Here is a 23362-nt window from a genome sequence, read left to right as displayed (position 1 = left end):
ATAATAGATAGATAGATAGATAGATAGATAGATAGATAGATAGATAGATAGATAGATAGATAGATAGATAGATAGATAGATAGATAGATAGATAGATAGATAGATAGATAGATAGATAGATAGATAGATAGATAGATGGATATATATTTTCATCTGGCCTGTGATATTAATGAACTGACAAGCAGTAAATGTTCACAGCAAGAACAAATCAGGGGCTGAATTTTTCACCTGGAAATCATCACAAATACTTCAAATGATTAAATACAACAAGCTATGTAATAATAGCCAATGTATTAAAACTGCAGATAAATTAGACTGAACCAAATGTAGGTTATGTGAAATGATAGTGGTTAAAACATCATTCAGCTGTTGGTCATTGGCAGACACCAGGAACCTCTCAAATCCCCTGAGTCCTTTAAATGGCTGCATTAAGGTGTATTAGTGATGAAACGAGTCTTGTAAAGCTCAGGGACATGCCATGACTCATTGCTAAACTGGGCATTATAATGAAATAAAAAAGCTTTGTGTAACATTGAGTTACCTGTAACGGCTGAAAGTGTCCCCTGTGACATAGAATAATGCATTTAATGTGTTGGACTGCATGACAAAATGTATTCCTCCCAGAGTCCCATTGCAGCAAGAGGATGGAGAGAAGGAAGGAAAGAAGGAGGGAGAGGACAAAGAAGATGGATAAAAACATATTTGGAAACACAAAACAGGAGAGAGGAAAGGAGGGGCACAAACAACCAATAGAAAAAAAGGTTGAACGAATAGACAAGGGAGTATGGAGAGGGAGGAAGCAGAAAAATGAAAACACAATGTTTGCAAATCACAAATTAAAAGCATAAGCATTCTATGCACCAAAACATGTCCCAGAGGAAAAATGGGCCTTTCAGCAAAAAACCTTATTCAGAGCAAATAGGTTGGAAGGGACAACCTCTTCTTGGCCTCCTGCCTTCATGTATAGAGGCAGGTCAAAATGCAAAAAAAAAAAAAAAAGAGTTCTAACAGGAAGTATACAATGAGAAACAGTGACACATTTAACAGGAGTCCAGTGACCAATAAGTTGTGGTTATTTATGTTATTTATTTTTGTTAGGTTTTGCCAGTACTCTAAACTCAAGACTATAATTCAATAATGCACTGCTCAACTGTTTTTCCTAGGGTTAATTAATTGACAATCCAAGAAGATTCCCCTACTTTAAATATACCTTTCCTAGAACATAACTATGTTTCTTGGTATGTTATTGCATTATTGATGAACTGAGTCATGCGAAAAGTAGCAATGTACAACATATCACGTACATCCATAATGCTGAGGCATCCCCTAGCACATGGCCCGGCCTACATCCATTTTAGTTTAGCATTTATGCTTTTTTGCTACATTTACAAATGCAAAGTATTGATACATTTGTATCAATAACTCTTCAGTGATAGTGCTAAAATAGAGTTTGAAAATTGTATCAATAAATGTCAGTGCTAAATATTCATGAGTCTGCAGACACTAGAATAGATCGCTAGATGATCCTGTTGTCAAATATATTGTGTATATTCCCATTTGTACTGATGATGCAGTGATGCAGAAATTTCACTCTGATCAGTCTGCAATATTTCTTGTAACCCCTGGAGGTGGTACTAAAAAGTACTAGTAGACCCAAGTTACAGTGTTTTTCCAAACAGGGAAAACCAAAATGAGCAAGCAGAGCCAAGAAGAATTAAAAAGCTGAACAAAAACACTTGTAGAAATATCTCTGAAATACTGAACTTGTGCTGTATTGTATTGTATCCTTTGTAGATAGTGTTGTAGCATTCAAGTAACTCTGAACACGAGGTTAAATTCAACACACACATACTCACCACCCTGATCAGTGCTGACGGTGATAATGGCCACCTGGCGAGGGAAGGAGCTCATGTCTGATACACCATTGAGGGACTCGATCTCGAACGTGTAGTTGCAATGTGCTGAAAAGTCCATGACAGTGACCGTGGCATTGATCAAACCCATGGGTCGAGGCAGGAAGCGGAGATCCTCCTCACAGAGCTGGCACCGGTCACGCTCAGGGCCACAGCGTTTACACTGGACATTGTAGGTGAGATCACGACGACCCCCGGTGTCACTGGGTGGTGACCACTCCAACATCAGACAGGTGTCATTCAGATTAAACATCAGGTTGCGGGGAGGAGAAGGAGGACCTACCAAACAAACAAAAAGAAATAGACTGTCTTTGCTGGAGGTCGCGAGTCAATTTTGAATTGAACTCACAAACATTTAAAAATTGTATTTATGCAGCAGAGAACCTAACCTAAGCTTTAAAATATTCACAGACGATGGTTCCATTTAACTGAATAATATATTCACAGCAATGTCAGACTGGACAGACAGAATTACATGTCTGACACAAACAGTCCTAAATGTCAGAAATACATCAGCCTACATGTAATGGCTGTGATGCCTGAGTAGGATTGTTTGTAGGATCATTTGTCATTTGATGCAGTCTGACTGAAAGTATGGTAATCAACTTGTTTCTTTTAAAACTCATTATTATTATTATTATTAATTATTGTTAATCACTGAAAACAACTTTAAATAAATTAAATTAAAGTGTTCTTCTAATTTTTTTGAGCAGTGTTACCGTTTCCAGACAGACCATTAACCAGATAAAGAAAATAATTAATGAAGGCATGAAGGACATGTAAAGCAGCTAGATATGCTGCTCCCATTAAGTCAGTCATTAAAATTCTACATTTTGCGTAGACATTTTGAATCTATGTGAATTCCACAAAAAAAAATTGCAGATGGTCGAGAAAGGTTGCTTTCTAGTTGCTTGAGACTAGATTTAAATATGGCTGCACAGGGATAATGTTAAATAGCATATGTACAGTGGTACCTCTACTTACGAATGTCTCTACATACGAAATTTTCTACTTCCGAAACACCTCGACAGGAAAACATTACCTCTAATTACGAAAGAAATTTCGAGTTACGAAATGTAAAAATACAGTATAGGCTGCTACTCGCAGCTCCCACAGGTTCCTGAACACAACATTCTTATAGCTGCTCTAGCATTGGCTATTACCTAGCATCTTCCTGGCATCCCATTGGCTAAGAGGGACCTCTGTGTGTAGCAAGATAGGTGTCTATGCAGCGTCCTCGTCATTCGGCTCTCGACCCATGAGGTGTTGTGATAGGTTTACGCAAATATATTAACTTTTTGAGTATTCGCTACGGACCCCAAGAAAGTGACGGATCTCTTGCTTTGTTTGTCCATACAAACAAAGCAAGAGATAACAGAAAACCAATGAAAAAGGGATGCGGTTGATTGATCTCGCCAAAGAATATGGCCTTAATGCATCTACAATCGCCATGTTTTTAAAACAAAAGGAAGTTTAAGGAGTTTCAGGCATCACGTAGGTGGTTGGAGAAGTTCAAAAGGAGGACTGAAATTCATTCTGTTGTTCGGCATGGTGAGGCAAGAGTGTATGAACCAAAGAGGGCAAAAAACAATGATGACAGCAGTTAAAAGGTAAATGACCATCATTTTTATTCTTTACTCTATTCTTTGTTTTTTACATTATGCTCAACTCTCATTTATTGTGTAATAATCTAATTGTAACATGTATTTGTTACATGTTTTGATGCATTTTTGTGCTTTATAAAACATTTATGTCTGAATTTTGAGGGGCTTGGAACGGATTAGGGCATTTGTATGGAAAACAGGTCTCTACTTACGAAATTTTTTACTTACGAAATTTCTTCCAGAACCAATTTATTTCATAAGTAGAGGTACCACTGTACTAGGAAAGGCAGAGGACCCAGCATTGACCCTGAGGTACTCCACAATGATGACTGAATTCCAAATATTCTGCACATGTGGTAGAAAATCCCCTGAGCTGCATGGTTCACAGCCTTCAACCAGCTCCTGAATGTATACTGACACCTCGTTGGACAGCTGAAGTTCTTTTTTATAACCATATCAGGATGAAGACTAAAATTAATAATTACACTAACACACATGTTAATTTGTATTTAAATAATTTCCTAAAACAGACTCTTTTCACAAAAGTAACATTGACATGAAATATGTTAACATAAGTTTAATTACTGAAACTGATTTCCATTTAGTGGAGCAGAACCTTAATAATGAACTAACATGCAGAACAATGTCTGGGTTTGACCGGAATGGCATTTTACTAACACACACGGCTCTGGATTCTTCTCTTCGGCCCTGCGGCGTTTGACCAGTAACAATCTTTAACAATCCTGAATTCCTGTTCAAACTTACAAGAGATCTTTCATTGAAGTTTGGATCGTTGACCGTTTACCTTGGTTTGGAGTATTGTCCAGTTTTGTGAACTACGCGTGATAGTGGAGCAGAACCTTTATAGAAAAATAATATACAGAACAATGACTGAAATGGACTGGAATGGCATTTCACTCATTTCAAACCATTAGATTTGAAAAAAAGCTGTTGGGGTAAAGATTTTTCACAGAAGTAGTCCACAATCAAAAACTGTTTCTGTTTTACATTATGCATTGCTTCTATACTTCTAATTTATTATTCTCCAGTGCAGTAAACGTTCCAAATTTTTCACCTCCCACCTGTTTCCCTCTGTGGATTTTTTTTTCTTCTTTTGTGCTTTCTGAGTGTGTGTTTGTGTGTGAAGGTAAGCAGGCAGCCAACTGTCAACAGGGTGGAGTTAAGAGGCCTGAGGGATTTGAACACTCCTGTCCTGCCAAGCTCACTGTCTTCCTAGACAATGGGATATGTCGCTCTCCTTCACCATTCCTCCATCCCTCTCCTTCCCTACCTTTGCTAGAAATCTCAGCAGACAGGAAAACTCCTCCCGCTCCTCCTCCACCCCTGTCAGCGTATGTCCATTCTCTCTCTTTATCTCCTTCTGCCTCTATCGTCCATTATCTCACCTCCTCTTTTCTCTCCATTGTGGTGAATCCACCCACCTCTCCTCCCGCAGAGCAACCCCAGTGCCATCAATCAGCCCCATTCTCCTCCAGGGGGAGATTCGTATCAGAACCCTCCTCCCCTTTCTCTCCTCACTGTCGTCACTATCCAGGCTTTAGACTTTCTCTCCACCCTTATCTCTGCTCCTATGACATCCTCTCCTCTCTTCTTGTCTCTACCTTGGGTGCCCTGTCTTTAATCTCTATTAATTTATTATTTAACAAATTATCTGCCCATCAAGGAAATACATTATGGCCTGTATTTGTGATTAAATGCATGATGGGAATAAACACTTCACAGCCTGTTGGAATAGACGTAATTTTCAACCCTCATAGACTTTATACACAGGATATGCATTTATTGAGACCAATGACTGTTTTTGTCCGGGTGATATATTGCAACAACTGTTCATTAGCCCCTTGAGTAACAACAGTTTCACACATCAAGGCTAGTTCAAGTTCTCATTCTCAAATCAACAGCAGTCTGATCAGTGGCTTGGACTATGAAGCTCTGCTCTTCCTTCTAGCACTGGTTTAGCCCATGAAGGAGTCCGTCAACAAAGTAGCAATAAAAAATATACAAAATGCAAAGTTTTGTTTTTATATTCAAAATAAAGCTTGCTCACAAGTATTTCCTATATTATTACATGTAATGCTATCTGGTAAGGTTTTACATGGTGTCATGGGCTAAATAGCAGAGCAATATTCACATGAAGGTGTCACCAACCAGGCTGCCTTATAGATAAGAGAAGGGTGGACGATTTAAATGACTTTTTTATTGGAAAACAACATCCAAAATACAGTCGTCACACCAGATTCAGGATAAAATTTCTATCGCTACGGCTTTATCCACCCACAAAAAACATGTAATGTTGGTGAATCTGATTTGACTGTAAGTTGAGAATGGTTGTTTGCCTACATGTAGAGTAACTTCTGATGTTGGAAACCCTGCAGAGACAAAACCATGAATGTTTGTGAGAGAATTGTCGCATGTTTTGAGTCTATATTTAGACAGGAATGCATAAAAATATTCAAGCCTTTTTTAACATTTCTTCTTCAAACAGTACATTACACTTGCAGCAAATGCACAACTTCTCCACAATGACTACAATTTCTTGCTGTGAAAGAAAAATACACTCTTTCACCCTGTAGAGCTCTTACGCGCTGCCTCGTCTATCTCTGTAACAGCTAAATTGCTTTTTAATTAAAGGAGAATTAGTCCAGTTAAACAGTAATTTAATGCAAATATGAAGTCATAATGACAGTCAGTGAATCATCAATGAAGACGAGACAGCTGAACAAAAGCCACGTAATTCATCCGGAGATTCTCTAATATACAGTTTCACACCACATAGGTTTGTGACATGATAGTGAATTTACAGCTGGAGCAAACGTGTAGCGACCTATAACCCACCGGCTCCCGAGACAAAGCAATAATTTAACCTGACTTTAAGGCAAACACAAGACTAAAAGACACAAATGAACACAGTTAACAAAGATGCATTCATAATAGCAGTAGTTTGCCCATGATTACATCAAAGAGTGTGACTAACAGCTATTGCGTATATGTTATGTTGCACCTACTGGGGTAATATGGTTATACTCACGAGTACAAGCCATAGTTGGAGGATCTTTGTCAGCCCTGAAGGAACCCTTCTCACAGCGGCAGACGGGAGCTCCTTCTCCATAGCTGATACTATGTGGTGGGCACTTTAAACACTTGATGTTTCCAGCATATGCTTTGTAGAATCCTGGGTGGCATGCTAGGGGGTAAGAGAGACAGTATGACGTGAGATATGAGAGTAAATCCAGGCCTTGGGCACACAGTCATAAATATCACTTGCAAACATCACATTTCCTTGTAATTTCTGCCAACGCATGAGGACCCAAGGGGACACATCCACAACAGCCATATCTATAACATTAAGGACCGATTCATGAGGATTTCCACTGAAGTTTACTAAAATATAATGAGAGCATCTTCTTCAGTTTAAGCAGTTTGTTCTATAAATATGTGATTCTGAACTTAATGAAAAAACAGAGACTTATATTCATGACTTCAGTTTAATTGAAGAAGTACCTAATTTTCTACTAACTGGTATTAAAATCACAATGCAATGTGTTGCACCGTGTATAAAACCGAGCATGATTTTCCTCCTGATGAAACGGATGATGTATAATTTATATTTATTACTGTTGTGTTGTAACTAATGATTAAAGCTAAGTGGGATGTAATGACATCTAATTTGGAGCTTTCAATCTGCTGAGGCAGTCAATATGTCGACCAAATGCAGAATAAAAGGCACAGAAAGGACGGACAGCAAAAGTGTAAATGCCATTGATGAAAGTAATGCTTGACAGTTGTTAATGTTATTTGTGACACCTCTGCTTTTCGTACAACAACAAATATGTCTGAGATGCCTATGACTAAAATGATCATAAAGTTGTAAATTGGACACACTAGCAGTGATTGTCACAGAAATGACAGATATCAATCAGCACCATTTTTAAACCTCAGCTTTGTAACAAAGATGATATACCTGCCTAGCTTTGGTTTATCCTGTAATAAATGACAAATACCTATATAACTTTCTTTAAACATTTGCTATATATTCATTTACTCATGGTTTTCAGTACTGTATTGACACAGAGAGTGTTATATTATTAACATAAAAATAGTTTCTTCTGAGGAAGGTCCAATCAACTAATGCAGATAAAATATAACAATGTCAAAACAGAAGAGTTAATACTAACTACTCCAGTTTCATGTCCTGCAATATTTAATTATGGCTCAATGTCAGAGCTCAGTGGAACACCTGAATAGCATAGAGGGCTAAAGCTACTTAGCATCTGCACTTGTCATATTATGACATGCTTGAAAAAGATATTTTAGTAATTATGTAGCACAAAATAGGATTAAGTACAAATGAGCACATTTAACGTCTGGGTTACACATTCACGCAAAGCACACATACTGGCTCCCAAACCTTTTTCCTCCTGTATTAAAAACACAGAAGTTAAGGAAAAGTTATTCTGTAGGTTAAAGTTACTGTCACAATAAGCAACCACGTAATGTCTCCATCTCAATGTCATATAAGACAAATAAGAAATAAATAAATGGAGTAATAAACATATGTAAAAACAGCTACCCTCATACAAATGAAAACTGACAAGCTCGCAAAAATTCTTCTAACCTTGCAAAAAGTGTGAACATTAGGGACACACTCTCAATACTCTCAACAGCATTTTTCCAGCTTTCACATCACTCCTACACAGAGATATGGAAAAGTCTCCTGCCTTGTAAGATTTCCATTGCTGCCAGTTTTCACCACACACATCGATTTAACAAGGTAACACAGGCAGAGTCATTTGAAGGGATTCACCTTGAGGTACTGGGTGTCTTTGTGCGTCTCCATTACTGCCTTTGATAAATGGAGCTGGAGGACAAAGAAGCACCTGAAACCATGACCATTGTCCTCAAATGGGATGCGTTAGTCAGTCAGCTAAAGAGGTTGACACTCACACACAAGAGTTGTGGAAATTTTTCTGTATGTGTACTGTTTGTTAATATGATTTTGCGAATTGAAAACCAGTAACGTAATGTTATCTATACACTGTACAGTATATTCATTGGATTCTATAAACATTAATATTTTGTATTGAAATAGAATATCTGACCATTGGAGACAGACATTTTTTTATGTTAAAACAAAGATGTTGACTAAAATATAGGTAACAATATATTGGTCTTCAAAAACCTTGACAATCACCCACACACACAACAACACACACACACACACACACACACACACACACACACACACACACATACACACACACACACGCACAGAGGCTACCTATATCAGTGTGATAAGTGGCACCCCCTATGGCGTACCAAGGCTGCTCCGTCATTAACCTCTGATACCAGCACGTCCTTGAGTCAAAATCCGTCAGTCTTCCACCCCCACCCCACAAGACCCCGTTTTAGACTCTGTCAACCTAATGATACCTCTGCCCGACCTTCGCTGAACTGAGGGGATGCTCTTTTTGAACCTCACAGCACCTTGCTGCAATCTGTCTGGGCAGGGTCTATTCCAAGGCCAAAGTGGTGCTGCACCACGGCTGACCATGCATCACCTTATTATGGATACACACACGGTGGCAAAGACGTTAGCACATGCACGCTCATGTTTGTGGGCGCGCGCGCACACACACACACACACACACATACACACACACACACACACACACACACACACACACACACACACACACACACACACACACACACACACACACACACATACAACACATGGTAACAGCAGTGATGAGCAGCACATTGGACTGAACTTGACAGCTTGTCAAATGTGAGTGAAGCTTTATGATTATGACTGGAAAAAAGACAAGCAGGGCTTTAAAGCCAGAGTCACCACTTCTGAACTACCAAGGGCAACGATTTTGAACTTATGAAGAAGCATGAAAGCATTTATATGAGGGGTATGGAAATCTCTGCAAATACTGTTGCAATTCACTGGTATTTCCTTCAGCATGGAATCCACACAGGTGAGAAAAACTAACTAGTGAGTATGAAAGCCAAAACAAAAAGAGCACAGTGGAAGGGCAGCAGCGGGGTGACACTGAATGTGTCATGTGTGCGAACTCCTGCAAAAAATCCCTTGTGAACAGTTACATTATCTCAAGGTCATGGAATTTTTAAAACAAATGCAAAGAACAGAGAATAACATTCTCTGTGAATGTGCTAATATTGCACAAACAAAATGGAAAAAATAATAAATGGCACTAATTGTTTTATAAGAATTGTATTGTTATTATTGTTACATAATGGCTGCTTTTAGTCACTCTAATCCTTTAGAAAAAAACTTCACCCTGGTATGTCGTGATGAGATGAAAAGAAAAGAGAGAATTGAGTGTATGGAGGCTGTATTGATTTTGGAGAACATGTTTTTTCGTATGTTTTCTCTTCTGACACCACACTGCATGATAGGTATTTAAAGTAAACACGTGGGAGCACAAACAAAGCCATCCCAGCCAGGTGAAGATATAAACTATATGATTCATTGTAAACTGTAGATGCTATTTATGAAGACTGCTATCATTCCTTATGTGTCCCTCGGCAGGAACAATGCTTGAATGTATGGTATAGATATCTCTGGAGAAAGCAGACTGGAGCTGAGCAGCAGATAAAAGAATAGTTTCCTGACCCTCTAGCCTTTGGGGCTCTGATATAACTCCAGGCCTTCAGCCCAAATTTAATGAGATCTGAAAGTCACCCAGACCATCATCTTTAAGTCGAGTCGGGTGCTGAGACCCTGAGGCTGCAGAATTGTTGGAGAAGCCTGCTTCATATTGACTGGACTCGAGCAACACAAGAGGTTTACGCCACAGAATATAGAAACCAAATGAAAAGTTCCTCACCCTGCCTCGAGACAGGTACTGACTATAATTGGTTACATTGTGTGGAAAACTGTCAGCCCAGGATCACTTATGTCCACAGTATATGTATATGATTTGTTGTTCAATGTCAATGTTCCAATCCAGACGTTAGAGGGCCTGTACCAGGGATATTTTGAATGAAGTCACAACCTTTCCTGATCTATATAGTGTAGTTACCCTGTGCAGAAACCATACAATATGATGATAATGAGAGCGAGGCTTGACAGAACTTATTGTAACTGACTTGCAAAATAAATTGTGAAACTTATCTTGGACCTTGCCCAATAACTGCTAACTGCAATTGTATGGTTATAATTTGATTTTTAAGCATAGTAAAAACATGGCAGTAGAAATAGAAATAAATTAATACTTCCTCTTCAACAAAGTTAAAAAACATCAGGTTCTGAAAGGTTTGTTAAAAGATTGTGGAATGTGTAATTCCCCAATTTTCTTTGAACGTGCTTTCATCTCTATTTTGAGAACATGCGTCATTTCTTAAGCATCACTCATTATTGTAATTGCTCATGCTCTTAGTCTTAAGATCAACACTGTGTAAGCTGATGGTTTTCAGCTTTGTAATAATACTGTATAGTTTGGCTTTGAGAAGTTAAAAGTTAACAGTTTCAAAACAGTAAGGGTTAACACAACCTCAATGAATTTCCGAACTGAGAACAACAGAGTATTCATTCTAATCTTTTTCTTTAGAGGTATCTATTTGGGTAATGGGTGTGAAGCTCTAAGTGCATGTGTAAATGACACTGGTACTTTGCAGTGTATAGTAGGTGATGGTGGGTTCCTCTCCCGGTGGTCAGCGAAGAAGAACAATTCCAAGAGGAGCACAATTCTGCAGCATTTACTTGCAGAACCACATCAACAAATGTTGCAGAATAGTTCAGCTCTTGAAATCAAAGGCAGCGAGGTGAGGCGGCGATGCAAAGGATGGGAGCACATTGCAGAGATGGTGGCATTTATAGGTGAGTCATAGCCTGAATCTCATTGCATATGAAAAAAAAGACAACATGTCCTAATCACAAACTTTATTGCACACAAATATTATGGTCCTCAGTATTCCCTGTATGAAAACTACTAGCACAATAAAACATACAGAAAGCTTTATACCTCTTACAGTTTATTCTATGTTTACACAAATCTTACATGTTAGCACATCAGAAGTACCCAGTCCTTCTTCTTCCTCTGTACATAATAACAATATTCACCAAACACCAGTGGGGAATTACAGCCGTTCACTTTAAAACAAAACTAAAAAGCCTGCAATATCTCCTGTGAGTTATTTTATGTGTGTAAGCCAACAGCACTCGTCCGTGCTCTCAAATACAAGTACAATGCTGCTATCTGTAATTCAAAAGGCTGTACCTGCTCACAGGACTGTAAAGAAGTCGCACCTCTTCTACCTGTCAAACTGTTCCTGTGGTGTATTAACATAACAGAGTCTCCAACACTCAAAATGAAAAGCTGTGCTCTCTATCCTGGGTCGGTCCTTTAGTCTTACTCATTTGCTGTCATCCTGTCTTCATTAATTAAAAGCAGTGAGCATAATGATTTGCACTTCGGGATCAGTAGGCCTCTTCAGAACATCTCTGCTGAAGTGTAGGGAATGATATTTGCTCAGTTTGTGAAGAAGGTGACGGAGAAACTTTTTTTTCTTTACTCTGTTAAAACAGTGTCATAATCATCAATCACTATTTTCACTTGAAACTTACATCTAAGATATTTCAAGCAACTCTTGGATTTCACATCAATTTAGTTTTTCATTTATGACAAATTTCCTGTGTGGGGCTAGCATTTTCTTAGATGTAATATAAACAGATTTATTTTTTGTGGAAACCCCTGAATCATAAGGAAGATGTATCACCAATGTGTTATTGAGGTCCGTTGTTTTGCCTCAATTCAAAATCATTTTTCCCCCATTGTCCTTCATGTTCAGAACACATACATGTAACATCCAGCTTTCTTTACATGATGCTATCTCTGCAATTTGTTATATACCCACTGTTACTCTCTTGTATTCACTTTCTTCTACTTGCATTTTGATTTTAATCTCTGTCAATGTCTTTAGGGATCACTGAGTCTTGTGACTTTACAAGGTAGCAATGTTACTAGTGCAACAAAGGCTAAAATGAACATAGCAATTGCAATTTGGTGTGAGGGGTGACCCTCTGTATTTCTGTATGAATTTTGAATTTCTTCTAGTATTTGAATAATTTTAATGGTGTTACCAGAAAGTACTCATGTTTTCTGGTTCATTTGTTCCTGTATGTAGCTCTGTGCCACTGATTGAACTTCTATTAAATAGTTTTTTTTTGGTCTAATGAGACTGCCATTTTGTAGCATGTAGGTTTATTAGACTGAATCGGGGTCTGTTAACACAGAATTACTGGAGATTCATTATTGGTGATCTCGGGTAATAAGAGTTAATAAGTTAATTTAATGCAGACCATTTTTGTTGGTAAGAAAAACAACACAATTAACAAGGATAATCAGAACTTTCTTTCACTGACATAATAGAGTGGGGGGTTGCTTAATACAACTTTTACCTCAGCTTTACCTCCATCTCCAAAAATGGCTTCCTTCTCTGGACTTGTTCCTGATCTGTCCACCAGATATTTTAAGGGTGATAAAGGTTAGAGGAGAACAACGACAGACACAGAGATAAAGAGCTTTTAAACTACCACACAATGAAATGATCATTAAAACGCTGAAAGGAGCAGTCCTGTAAGAGCCACTTCTCACCATAAAAAGTGCATACAAAGTGTGAAATGGGCTCATTCAGTGGCACTCACTTCTTGCATATGAGGGACATTATCAGACACAAAGATCTCTTTTATGGACTCAACAAAGGTCAGCTTCAATGATCCCTTTATCGGCACGCTTATAGAAGTCTTTTTGCCAAATGAAGTAACAGAGCAGTATACTTCTCAAAACACATCTGTTAACTCTGAGTGAACAGAACTCCTCACCAAATCTTACTCCAGACAATACAGTGACTGGTAGAAGCGAGGGATTCACAGTAAAGCAGTGTTTTTATAGTCTTATATGACTGTTGATATACTGTCCTGACTGGCTGCAGGACAGAGCCAGGCTGTAAAGCCACATTTCAAAGGCTTGATCATGACTGCAAATCGAGGATTGTGCTTATCTTTGTCTGGCGGGAACTGATCAACTTCTACTGGGAAAAAAACCCTCAGATTTTTGACATGACCTGGGTATGAAGGTCAACCTGGTCCAATATGTATCACACCTGAACTACAGGCAGGTGATGATCCATCGAGCAAATAGTAAATATAACAAATAAAAACAATTTGAAACAGCTGTATTGTCTTTCTCCAAATGTAACACAATTACAAACTTTTTCTCTAAAAACTGCTGGTCAGGTTGATGCTCCCTGCATGCAGACTTGGGAAATGGCAACCTTTTGGGGCTAATGCCAGAATTTCCCTTTGTGGTCAAGTATGTGGTCTAGAACAACAGAAAAGCTTTATGTGAAAGAATTGCTTTCATTTTTCATGAATAACAGAAGCATGAATCAGAAGGTCAGCCTCGTTAATACTGCATTTTGTTAAGAGAAAAGGTTTCAGGACAGAACGGCAATTTATAGTAGGAGAGATGCAAAATATGATCTCTCTTCTATTAATAAATTAACTTCATATTATTACCTACTGTATGTGGTTCCATTTTTATCACCAGTACCTCTTACAGAGTAAGTTTAAGTTGTTTCTGCTTTTTATGTAGCCGTGACATCTATGCCTGTGTTTTTCTCTGTTAAAGTTAATTTAGCAGCGTATTCACTCTTTATAGTACAACACCTTCAGTTGCGGCCTCAGATATAACTGACATTGATATTCATCCCACGGTTTTTACTTGTACTGAGTTTATTTATGAGAAACACATGACCATGCCTCTTGAAGAGGAAAATAGTGTGCGTGTAGTGAGGCTTAATGAATTTATTAGACCGTGCTATAAAGATTAGCATGACTTAGCCTCAAACTTTTCCATCACTCTATGATTTCCTTATGCATGATTGATGCTCGCTGTGGCTTTAACGTGCTGTTAAATCAACAGCGAATGGTCTTCAGCAGAGGTCACATTAGCATAAAGACTTGCTTGTGAAAAGTAAACTATGGCAATATCTTCTCAAAAACAACACAAACAAAAGAAGGTGGAAGTGACGTGGCAACCCTATGGCAACACCAGCAGCAACACAATGTGGCTAGAGTAGAATTATGTTTTCTCACTCTACACTCTGAGCACAAACATGCATCAAAAAGTGAAATACATAGTGAAAACACCAAGCTTTTAATTTAATTTTCAACAACCAGCATCTTCAGCATCGCTCATATAGACTGTAACTATTACAAGTGCTCTGCTACAGGTGTAACCTTCAAATTATTTGGCATACAAAATACATTTTTGGGTCCAGAACAGTAACAGAGTAAGTAGTAACAAGTAATCACCTGATGCTCTAACTGATATTGGTAGAAACTGCACTTCTGAGAATCAGCTGTAGGGATTTAAACACATTGTTCAGAGGCTAAAAATTGAGAAAAAGTGAAAGCATTACAGTAATCCGTTGCGCATTGTGCTTCAGGATGCCCGGTTTCACCTCATTGCAGATTTTTAGTAGATAGTTGCATGATACCGTACCCGCATTTTATTGGCTGACAATATCTGGAAGTGCGCTGCGTTCTGAGATTCCCCGAACGCAGCGAACTTCCGTGTATTAAAGAAACATTTAAAAGCGCTTTAAACAATCTATAAGAGTGTGGCAAAGGTAATACAGATAGAAGATGGTTTAATATCAGTATGGGGAAGGTTCATAAACGTTTAAATTAATGTAAATAATAAAAGAAATTGTTTGTCGGAATTTTGTTTTTTGCGGGTGGTCCTGGAACACGTTAACCGCGAGTAACGAGGCATCACTGTACATGTATTTACAAATAACTTTACAAAAAACTAACATATTGCCACCACTTTGACTGTTAAGAAATAGGGAGTAAAAGGATGATAATGTACTTGAAATGGTAAAACAGTTAAGTATGGAAGATGCATTTTCTTTTTTGGCAACCAAACTTGTCTGTAGACCTGGACTTATCTATTCCACCTATAATGAAAACACACCACTTTACTTGTGAAACCTATCGGAAAATATTTGCTGTGAAATTGTGCTCAGATTTCAGCCCAACTGTGATGTTATATCAAGCTGCACAACTGAGTGGATTGATTAGCTGTTACACACTGTCACACCTCCGATCTGTGAAGGAGACGAAACAATGTGTGAAAATTTTGCAAATTTGTTAAGTATGACGTTTAGACTAATTTGCAAAATATTATATTCTGTGCTAAAATGTAGTAAAAGATTTTACATATGAATTTATCCGTTTAGGTAAAAATCACAGAAAATATATCCCAGCTAAAAGTAGACAGTTGAACACTCAGCGTAAGAGTCAATGACTAAATAGCATATGAATATAGCCTCGTTAATTGTCTCGTTAATTATAGCCTGTCCATTCTTAAAGTGTATTGGCTGGGATACAGCATAACTGGTAAAATGAGGTTCAGGAGAAAGGCAGTCTACTGAAACTCTACTCTGATAAAACCAGCAAAGGAACACAATACACTCATCACCAAAAGTGTTGCTCAAAGGGCGCATGTTTCTGAAAAATATTTATTCCTGAAAATAAATTATGAACCATATATGCCTGTGAAAAGAAAGCCTCCTGTCAGGGCTTTCCATTCTGCTCTTCAAGTGAGACCTGTAAAAAAAACAAAACAATCAACCTTAAAACAACAGTTTTTTTTATCTTTGGAACTCAACTGTAATATTTTCAGAGATGCTGTGTTTCATGAGAAAACATTTGCACAATTTGACTTGGAGTGGGACTTGGGTGGTCCCTGTTTTTTTTTGTTACTAAGGGTTGAATTGAGAGCTAGGTTTCATTTCACTGGAGTGTAATGACATGAATAAAAAGCAAACCCTCTTAAGCAATACTGCTTAGGAGTTCTGAAAAGCTAATGACCTACATACAGTTCTGATCTCTGGTCCAGTTGGACTTCATGACTTGAGAGAAACTTAACAAAAGACAGCAAGCACTCCAAGTCATTTGGGGTGATGGAGGATGCCTTCATGTGACTAGTGAGAAGCATTTGCCAGTAATTAGGGGAGAATGAGCACAACTGGTGCAGCAGCCTCCTTGTTAATGATCTGAGGAAAACACACTGACGCTGCACATTGATTGCATTAACAAATGCATTTTCAAACTCACTCATATTAACAAAGATTTAGGTTATTTAATTTCTAATTGTATCAAATGAAGTTTAATTGAACAATATCTGAAGAGTGAACATATTGAATCTTCTCTGCTTTGAACATTACAGCTATGTGAAAATCAATGGACCAAAGCCTGTTCAGAAGTAAAATGAGGCAGAATTAGAAAGCACATATGTAGTCTATATGGGAAATTTAGCATATCTGAAATATGTGTAAGTGTAGAATTAAATATTTAACAATATTAATTACTTTATTTTAAGACATTTTCTACTTTCCCCCAATAACATCACATTTGCAGAAAGTGAGAGAAAGAGCCAAGCAAACAGTGCAGATGAGTGACTTACTACAGTATAATGGCCTTAGTGTGACAATCATATAAACGGTATTGCCAAAAGTAATTTGTCAGCTATCCAAATCCTTGAATTCAGGTGTTCTAATCCCTTCCATGGCCACAGGAGTACAAATAAACCACCCAGGCATACTTCTACAAACATTTGTGAAAATGTGGGGAGGCTGTGGCTCAGTGGTAGATCAGGTCGTCCAATGATTCAAGAGTGGCGGTTTCATTTCCGCTCCCAATCAGTCACTTCGGAGTGTGAGCTGACAGGGGGAGGTGTCAGCTCACACCCAGTGAGCTGACAAAAGTCTAGTGAATACCAGCGTGGTATTGTGATGTGACGCCACCTGCACAATAAGTCCAGCTTTGAGAATTCTTCTCTACTTAATAATCCACATTCAACTGCAGTAATACTATAACAGAATGGAATAAATTGGGAACGACAGTAACCCAGCCATAAGATCACAGAGTGGAGTCTGTGGATGCTGAGGAGCCTAGTACACACAGGTTACCAACTTCTGCTAAGTTTAGCAGCTACAGACCTCCAAACTTCATGTCATCTTCAGATTAGATCGAGAACAGTGGGTACAGAGATTCATGGACTGGGTTTGTTCTTTTGTTCCAGGATTTTGGACAATTCCATGCTCAAAACTTTGTGATAACAGTTTGGAGATGGCCCCTTCACTTTCCAACATGACTTCACACCAGTGCACAAAGCAAGGTCCATAAAGAGATGGATGAGTCTGGAGAAAGAACTTGACTTGCCTGCATAAAGTCCTGACCTCAACCTGATAGGGCCTTTGGGATGAATTACAGGACATACTGTGAGTCAGACTTTCTCGTCCAACATCCATGTCTGACATCACAAATACCCTTTGGGAAGAATGGTCCAAAATTCCCATAAAAACACTCTTTAACCTTGTGGAAAGCCTTCCTAGGAGAGTTGAAGCTGTTATAGCTGTAAAGGGTAGATAGACATCTTATTAAATCCGATGGTTTAAGAATGTGATGACACTCAAATTCATGTGTGTGTGAAAGTACTGGTAGGCAAACAAAAACTATTTTAGGATCCTGAGTTTCTCATTCATGTGTCTATTAGATCGATCTATCTATAACTTTATATCTTCTCTCTTTTAGTTTGAAGCACTCAACAAGGCATCAATGGTACCACAGTAAAACACCATTAACACTACTGAATGTGCACAGCCAAACTGGCATACAACAGCTGATGGCAGTAATAGATCAATAAGTGAAGTTCAATACATATAAATAAATTTTAAAAAAGTAATCAGTCTCCATATTAAATCTTTTCTGATCAAATTGGTTCCACTGCTTGTTGCAGACAGATTGAAAGAGGTCTTTAGTCCTACTGAGATCCAGCTGCTTGTATCTTGTATGAAACATACTCTGTACCTTTTTCCAATTCTTGGCACCAAAATTGTCTGAGATTGTCATCAAACACTGCAAGCAAAAGAAAGAAATCACCATTTCCTTCTGGGTGAGTGTTCCAGGCATCGAAAACTCTGGAACCATTTTCGCAGGACGGCTTTTTTTTGCGTGAACCAAATACAGTAGATGTTTTGGACACTGAGAAGCTTCCACTGGTGAGGACACGTGCCATTCTTCCCTAAATCAGAATGAACATCTTCACATCATGTTGCTCTGCTTGGTGACCTGGATGCTGCTCACATTGACTTCATTCTTATGTTAGTGCACATAAGATTGTGTGGATTTTTTTGTAATTGTGTGTTCTCTGATGCCGATGAAATGTTTATCCAAAAAAAATCCATCTAAAACTGAATAACATCTTTTTTCGAGCCAAACGTTTACACCTGATCTTGCTTTCAGGCTCAGCTGCTTGGCACATAATGCAACACAATTTACAACCCTGTCATGATTCTCCAGCAGCATATCAGCTCAGTTTCCATTTTTAAAGATGATCCATGGTGAGATGTTTGCTGATTTCTGTGTTACTTTGTCTTTGTAAGTTTCACCGCACCTGTGTCTCCTGCTGATCCTCACAGGAACACACGTAGAGATTAGTCTGCATGCTGGATAGCTGCATTTGATAGAACCCATTTTGAATAGACTGACAACAACCTCTGCTCTTCAAGCGAGGGCAACAATCACCAAAACATAAAGTCATGTTCTCAGAGTTACAGGAATTGTTTCAGGATCAGATGAATGGATAGCAGGATAGGAATCACTCACTGCCAAACTTAACCAAAACTCAACTAAAAAGAACCCCTAAATAAGATTGAAAAAAACTCAAAATAATATGCCTTTTTGTACTTACACCTAAAACTAAGACAATTTTTAAAATTAAAATAAATTTTTCAACATAATGTGACTATTTTGATTTAATCCCTCTGGTAATAAGTCGTAGCTTTTTTTTTTGCATTAGAGCTTGACAACATTCACTGGGTCATATTAGGTGCTAAAAACCCCCAAAAACCTCATTTATGCCCATATAATCCCAATTCATACACATTTCCCCACACAGATTAGCAAGCAGTATATCCTTCTCAGATCCCTTTCTGAGCTATACAGTGTAATAATGTTTAATAAGGCTGACATTACGCTGGGATAATCCCACTCTCTCATGCACCGACACACAACCAATTCCATTTCCACCGCTTCAGCTATTTTCTGTGCGCTCCAAAAGCTCATTTCAAGAAGAGGAGGCCGGGGCGCAAAACGAGGCTTCAAATATCAATTACCACTGATGGGAGAGAGGGAAAAAGCTGATGGCTCCTACATTTCCGCAAATCCTTTCTTATTCTTTTCATTTTAGTTTAATAAGTTTTTTATTATAGACAGATAACGGCATATGATGAGGAAAAATTAATTCTGATTGGAGTAATATGAGATCTAGAAGAGGAAAAAATTGCAGTGCCTTCACAATGTGTGAGGACATGAATGTGTGTCTCCTCATGATGTGTGTCCACAGGGAGGAACTGCTACAGTCTCACTTTGCAGTGCATTTTGAGGGATTGAAGAACAATTTCGCTGCTCTGACTGTGGGTTTCTTCTTGTTTCAAACAAAGAAGAATATGCCGAAGAAACAAATAGAGTTAATATTATGGATGTTGTTTTTCCATGTACAATGTAAAGTAAATTCCAAAAATATTTGTTTAAATGAATTTTTTAAATGAAAAACAACAAAAAGCAGAGAGAAACTATTCCGTTACAAAGAGGAAATACACTTTAATGGGAAAAGCGAATCAATACCTGGCTGAAGCAGCGGTATGCAGCACAGGAGTAGAGAAAGTTAGAAGTTGACATAAGATGCCCTGTTTGAAGTAACTGGAGAGATGTGGGTGGCTCTGGACTTTTCAGCATGCATAACATTATGGCACAAGGCCACTCAGTGCTTTAAAGAGACGTAAAGGCATCTTGAAGACAAATGTAGCAAGCACTTGAATAAAATGCGATGTTTCAAATCCAAAAATAAAGGTGTCTGTTTAAAACTCCATGCTATTTTGTGAGGCAGACATTTACCAGAGTTGCTGTTGTGAAGATTACAAAAGTCTAAAGTCTGTCTTTAGAATTTCTGCATTGTTTGAAATCCTTAATCTTCTGCTATTGTTCAAATGTCTGCATGTGGGAAACTTAATTTATGCCATCATTCTTTTAGCACTGGAGTTTCATCACTTTTTAAAAATTCAACAGATAAAAGCTGGGGTCCATTCATTGCTGTGCAGTATCACCTTGGTCAGAGGAACCTGTTTATAGCCTGTTTAGTGGGCTCCCGTTGCCAGAGTTATCATCACATACTGTACATGCAGCACAGATGTGTGTATTCACTGGATTTTTGTTGAACACTGTGTGTCTGTTTTATGTGAGGAGATGCATGCGAAAATTTGAATGAAAAGTAATATAATGATGGATTAATGTGGAATACTATTTGAATGAATGCATATTTTGATCATCTGATTCTGATCCATTAGGAGATGAACGCGTCTTCTTATTATATGTGTTGATGATTTCATGATCTTTGATATGAAGAACACTTACAGATTTTTCTAAACGTGAGTGTTACTGATCTCAATAAAATATTCAGGAATGTCAAATATTGTACGACAGCCAAGCTTACAGTAGCTGAGTTGCTCTGGTATTCAAACACAGCCACTGTCAGCCGTATGACCCAAATGCTGTAGAAATAAGTGAAAAATATGGTGTGTTTGCATGAGAGTATGTGCATGCGTGTGTGAATAAATCAAATTTCTTTGTATTTCTTCCAATATTCTCGGAATCTCCATGATCGGATAGATGAACGGCACGCAGCTCAAGCTTTTACAATGAAGCTGCTGTCCCCAGCTTGTCTAATTAGTTCAGTTTTATTGCATTTGGATGGAGCAGAGGGTGTAAAATCTGTTATTGGTTTTTAACTGAACACAGTGGATAAACTAATGTGTACAACAAGATCAATAAATAAAGTGTGAACAGATCATCTGTCTGCCAGCTGAAAATGAAGCGGTGACTGTGTCTCTGCATCTATAAAACACATTTGTGAATGTTGTTTTAGATTCTAAGAATATCTAATGTGAAACCATTGTCCATTGTGTACCTAACGAACATATTATCTCATGTAATTAGTATGTAATGTTTGTTCTTTTTCAAGGAACTGTTTAGCGCAGTTAAATGAAACTGAAATCTTTGCTCACATTATTTGCTGAATTAGAGAAACAATACCTGTTAAAAGCAGCTCCAAACATAATCTTCACAGTTTCAGTGTTTCTGCCTTTATAGTCTTCTCATTGCTTGTTATGCCCACCTCTGCTCTCACGCTGTGAGAGGATAAGGCAGTTGGTCCACTTTGTAAAGGCCTCCTGCAGTTTGCTAATCATGTTGACCACCAGCTAGTAAATTAAAGCTGTCACCATCGCTGTCGGATACCATTGCTCTGAACAATGTGGCTTCCAATGGTTAAATGGATCCATCGCATATTTTATGTTTCACAAACAAAGAAAAAGAGCTGCGGCTAGAAAACAGCAAATTAGCCAACAGTCAATAGCAGTAAGGCATATAATTACAGTTTTGTGATGAATTCTATTGAATTATAAATATAAATAATTTTGGTAAAGACTCAATCTTTAATTATTTCTCTTAATAATATGCCGTGGTGCGTTTACAGAACTATCACTACCTAATAATGTAGTATGTTGGATTTGTCATCAATAATACTTAAATTAAACTATATTTTCTTATTGGGATTGGGTACAGTGGGTGTGTCACATGAATAAGAAGTGCGACCAAAATCTGTAATGGGGGAGAAACTTTGCAGGAACTGAGCTGATTACTGTAGCATTTTAAACAGGACATTTTAATTATTTGTCACTTTAAAGCTCCTATAGCAAGAATGGAAACCGGGAGGCTACTTAGAAATGCAATACTCCAATATTTCACACAGCATCAACCAAGTTGCCCTAACACTCCAGTTAAAGGGCCAAATATGTTTCCCTTCAAATACTTTATTAGCATGATATTTTAGTTTCATATTGGAGGGTACAGCTTTCTAGTCAATTTGAGTTTAGTGTCTTCGCCAAAATGCAGGTGTAATGCAGCTAAAAGCCAGTATGATAATCCAGTCCCAGTGCTCTGCGGTGAAATACTCCCATCTATCTGAGGTATAGCATTCCAAAATCAAGTGTACCGAGAGCATCTAAAAGTTCTTGAATGTGCATTTCTCCACCAGGTTACCTGAGCCAAATGACTCCCTTGAGTCACCCCGAGACTCCAGTACATAAAATACACATAGAAACAGCTACAGTATAAAAGAACTGAAGAATTCTTCAGTAAATCACAACCTACTCAACTAAATCTAAACTCTAACTAAAATGCAAATTTAAGACAAAAAGCTCAGGAAAAGAATTTAATTAAGTACATATCTGTGCATTTTCCTTGCAATTAAACCCCAGTGGAGTCCTCCAGCAGTTCAAACACATTAGAAAAATGGTTCATGTCAGAGGATGTGGCTGCAGCCCATTAGCTTATCCACAGGCACATAGAGGGTGTGGAGAAGAATGAGTATTGTGTTTTTTTAAGAACATTTTTCCTTTGCCTGTGTTTGATATCAGAATCCCTCCACATTCCCCAACGTTACATTAAAATGAAAAAAAATAAAAAAATACTGGGAAATCTTCAGCCTCTTGTGTGCATACAGTCAAACAGTCATACCATACATTCTGTATCTATACCCTCCATCTACTGCCCACACAAAGACACCTGGTACTGCAGGAGATCTGAAAAAGAAAACTGTCAGCCATCTCTCCTCCTTCTTCTCTGTTAAGATGTTGCTTAATGACAGAGTGGGGCAGAGGAAG

General features: G+C 38.1%; 1 protein-coding gene across 1 annotated transcript in view; it reads right to left on the bottom strand.

Annotated features, from left to right (window-relative positions):
• Window positions 1–23362, bottom strand: part of LOC137604563 (ephrin type-A receptor 6-like) — a 143298-nt gene that overhangs the window by 54652 nt on the left and 65284 nt on the right. Inside the window, exons 4-5 of the mRNA XM_068328391.1 lie at window positions 6567–6722; window positions 1857–2192 (exon numbers count right to left, since the gene is read on the bottom strand). Of these exons, the coding sequence (XP_068184492.1) occupies window positions 1857–2192; window positions 6567–6722 (492 nt within the window). The remainder of the gene's footprint in view (window positions 1–1856; window positions 2193–6566; window positions 6723–23362) is intronic.

Source organism: Antennarius striatus, chromosome 12 (genome assembly GCF_040054535.1).
Source record: "Antennarius striatus isolate MH-2024 chromosome 12, ASM4005453v1, whole genome shotgun sequence".
NCBI lineage: Eukaryota > Metazoa > Chordata > Actinopteri > Lophiiformes > Antennariidae > Antennarius > Antennarius striatus.
This window is presented reverse-complemented; position numbering and strand designations above follow the sequence as displayed.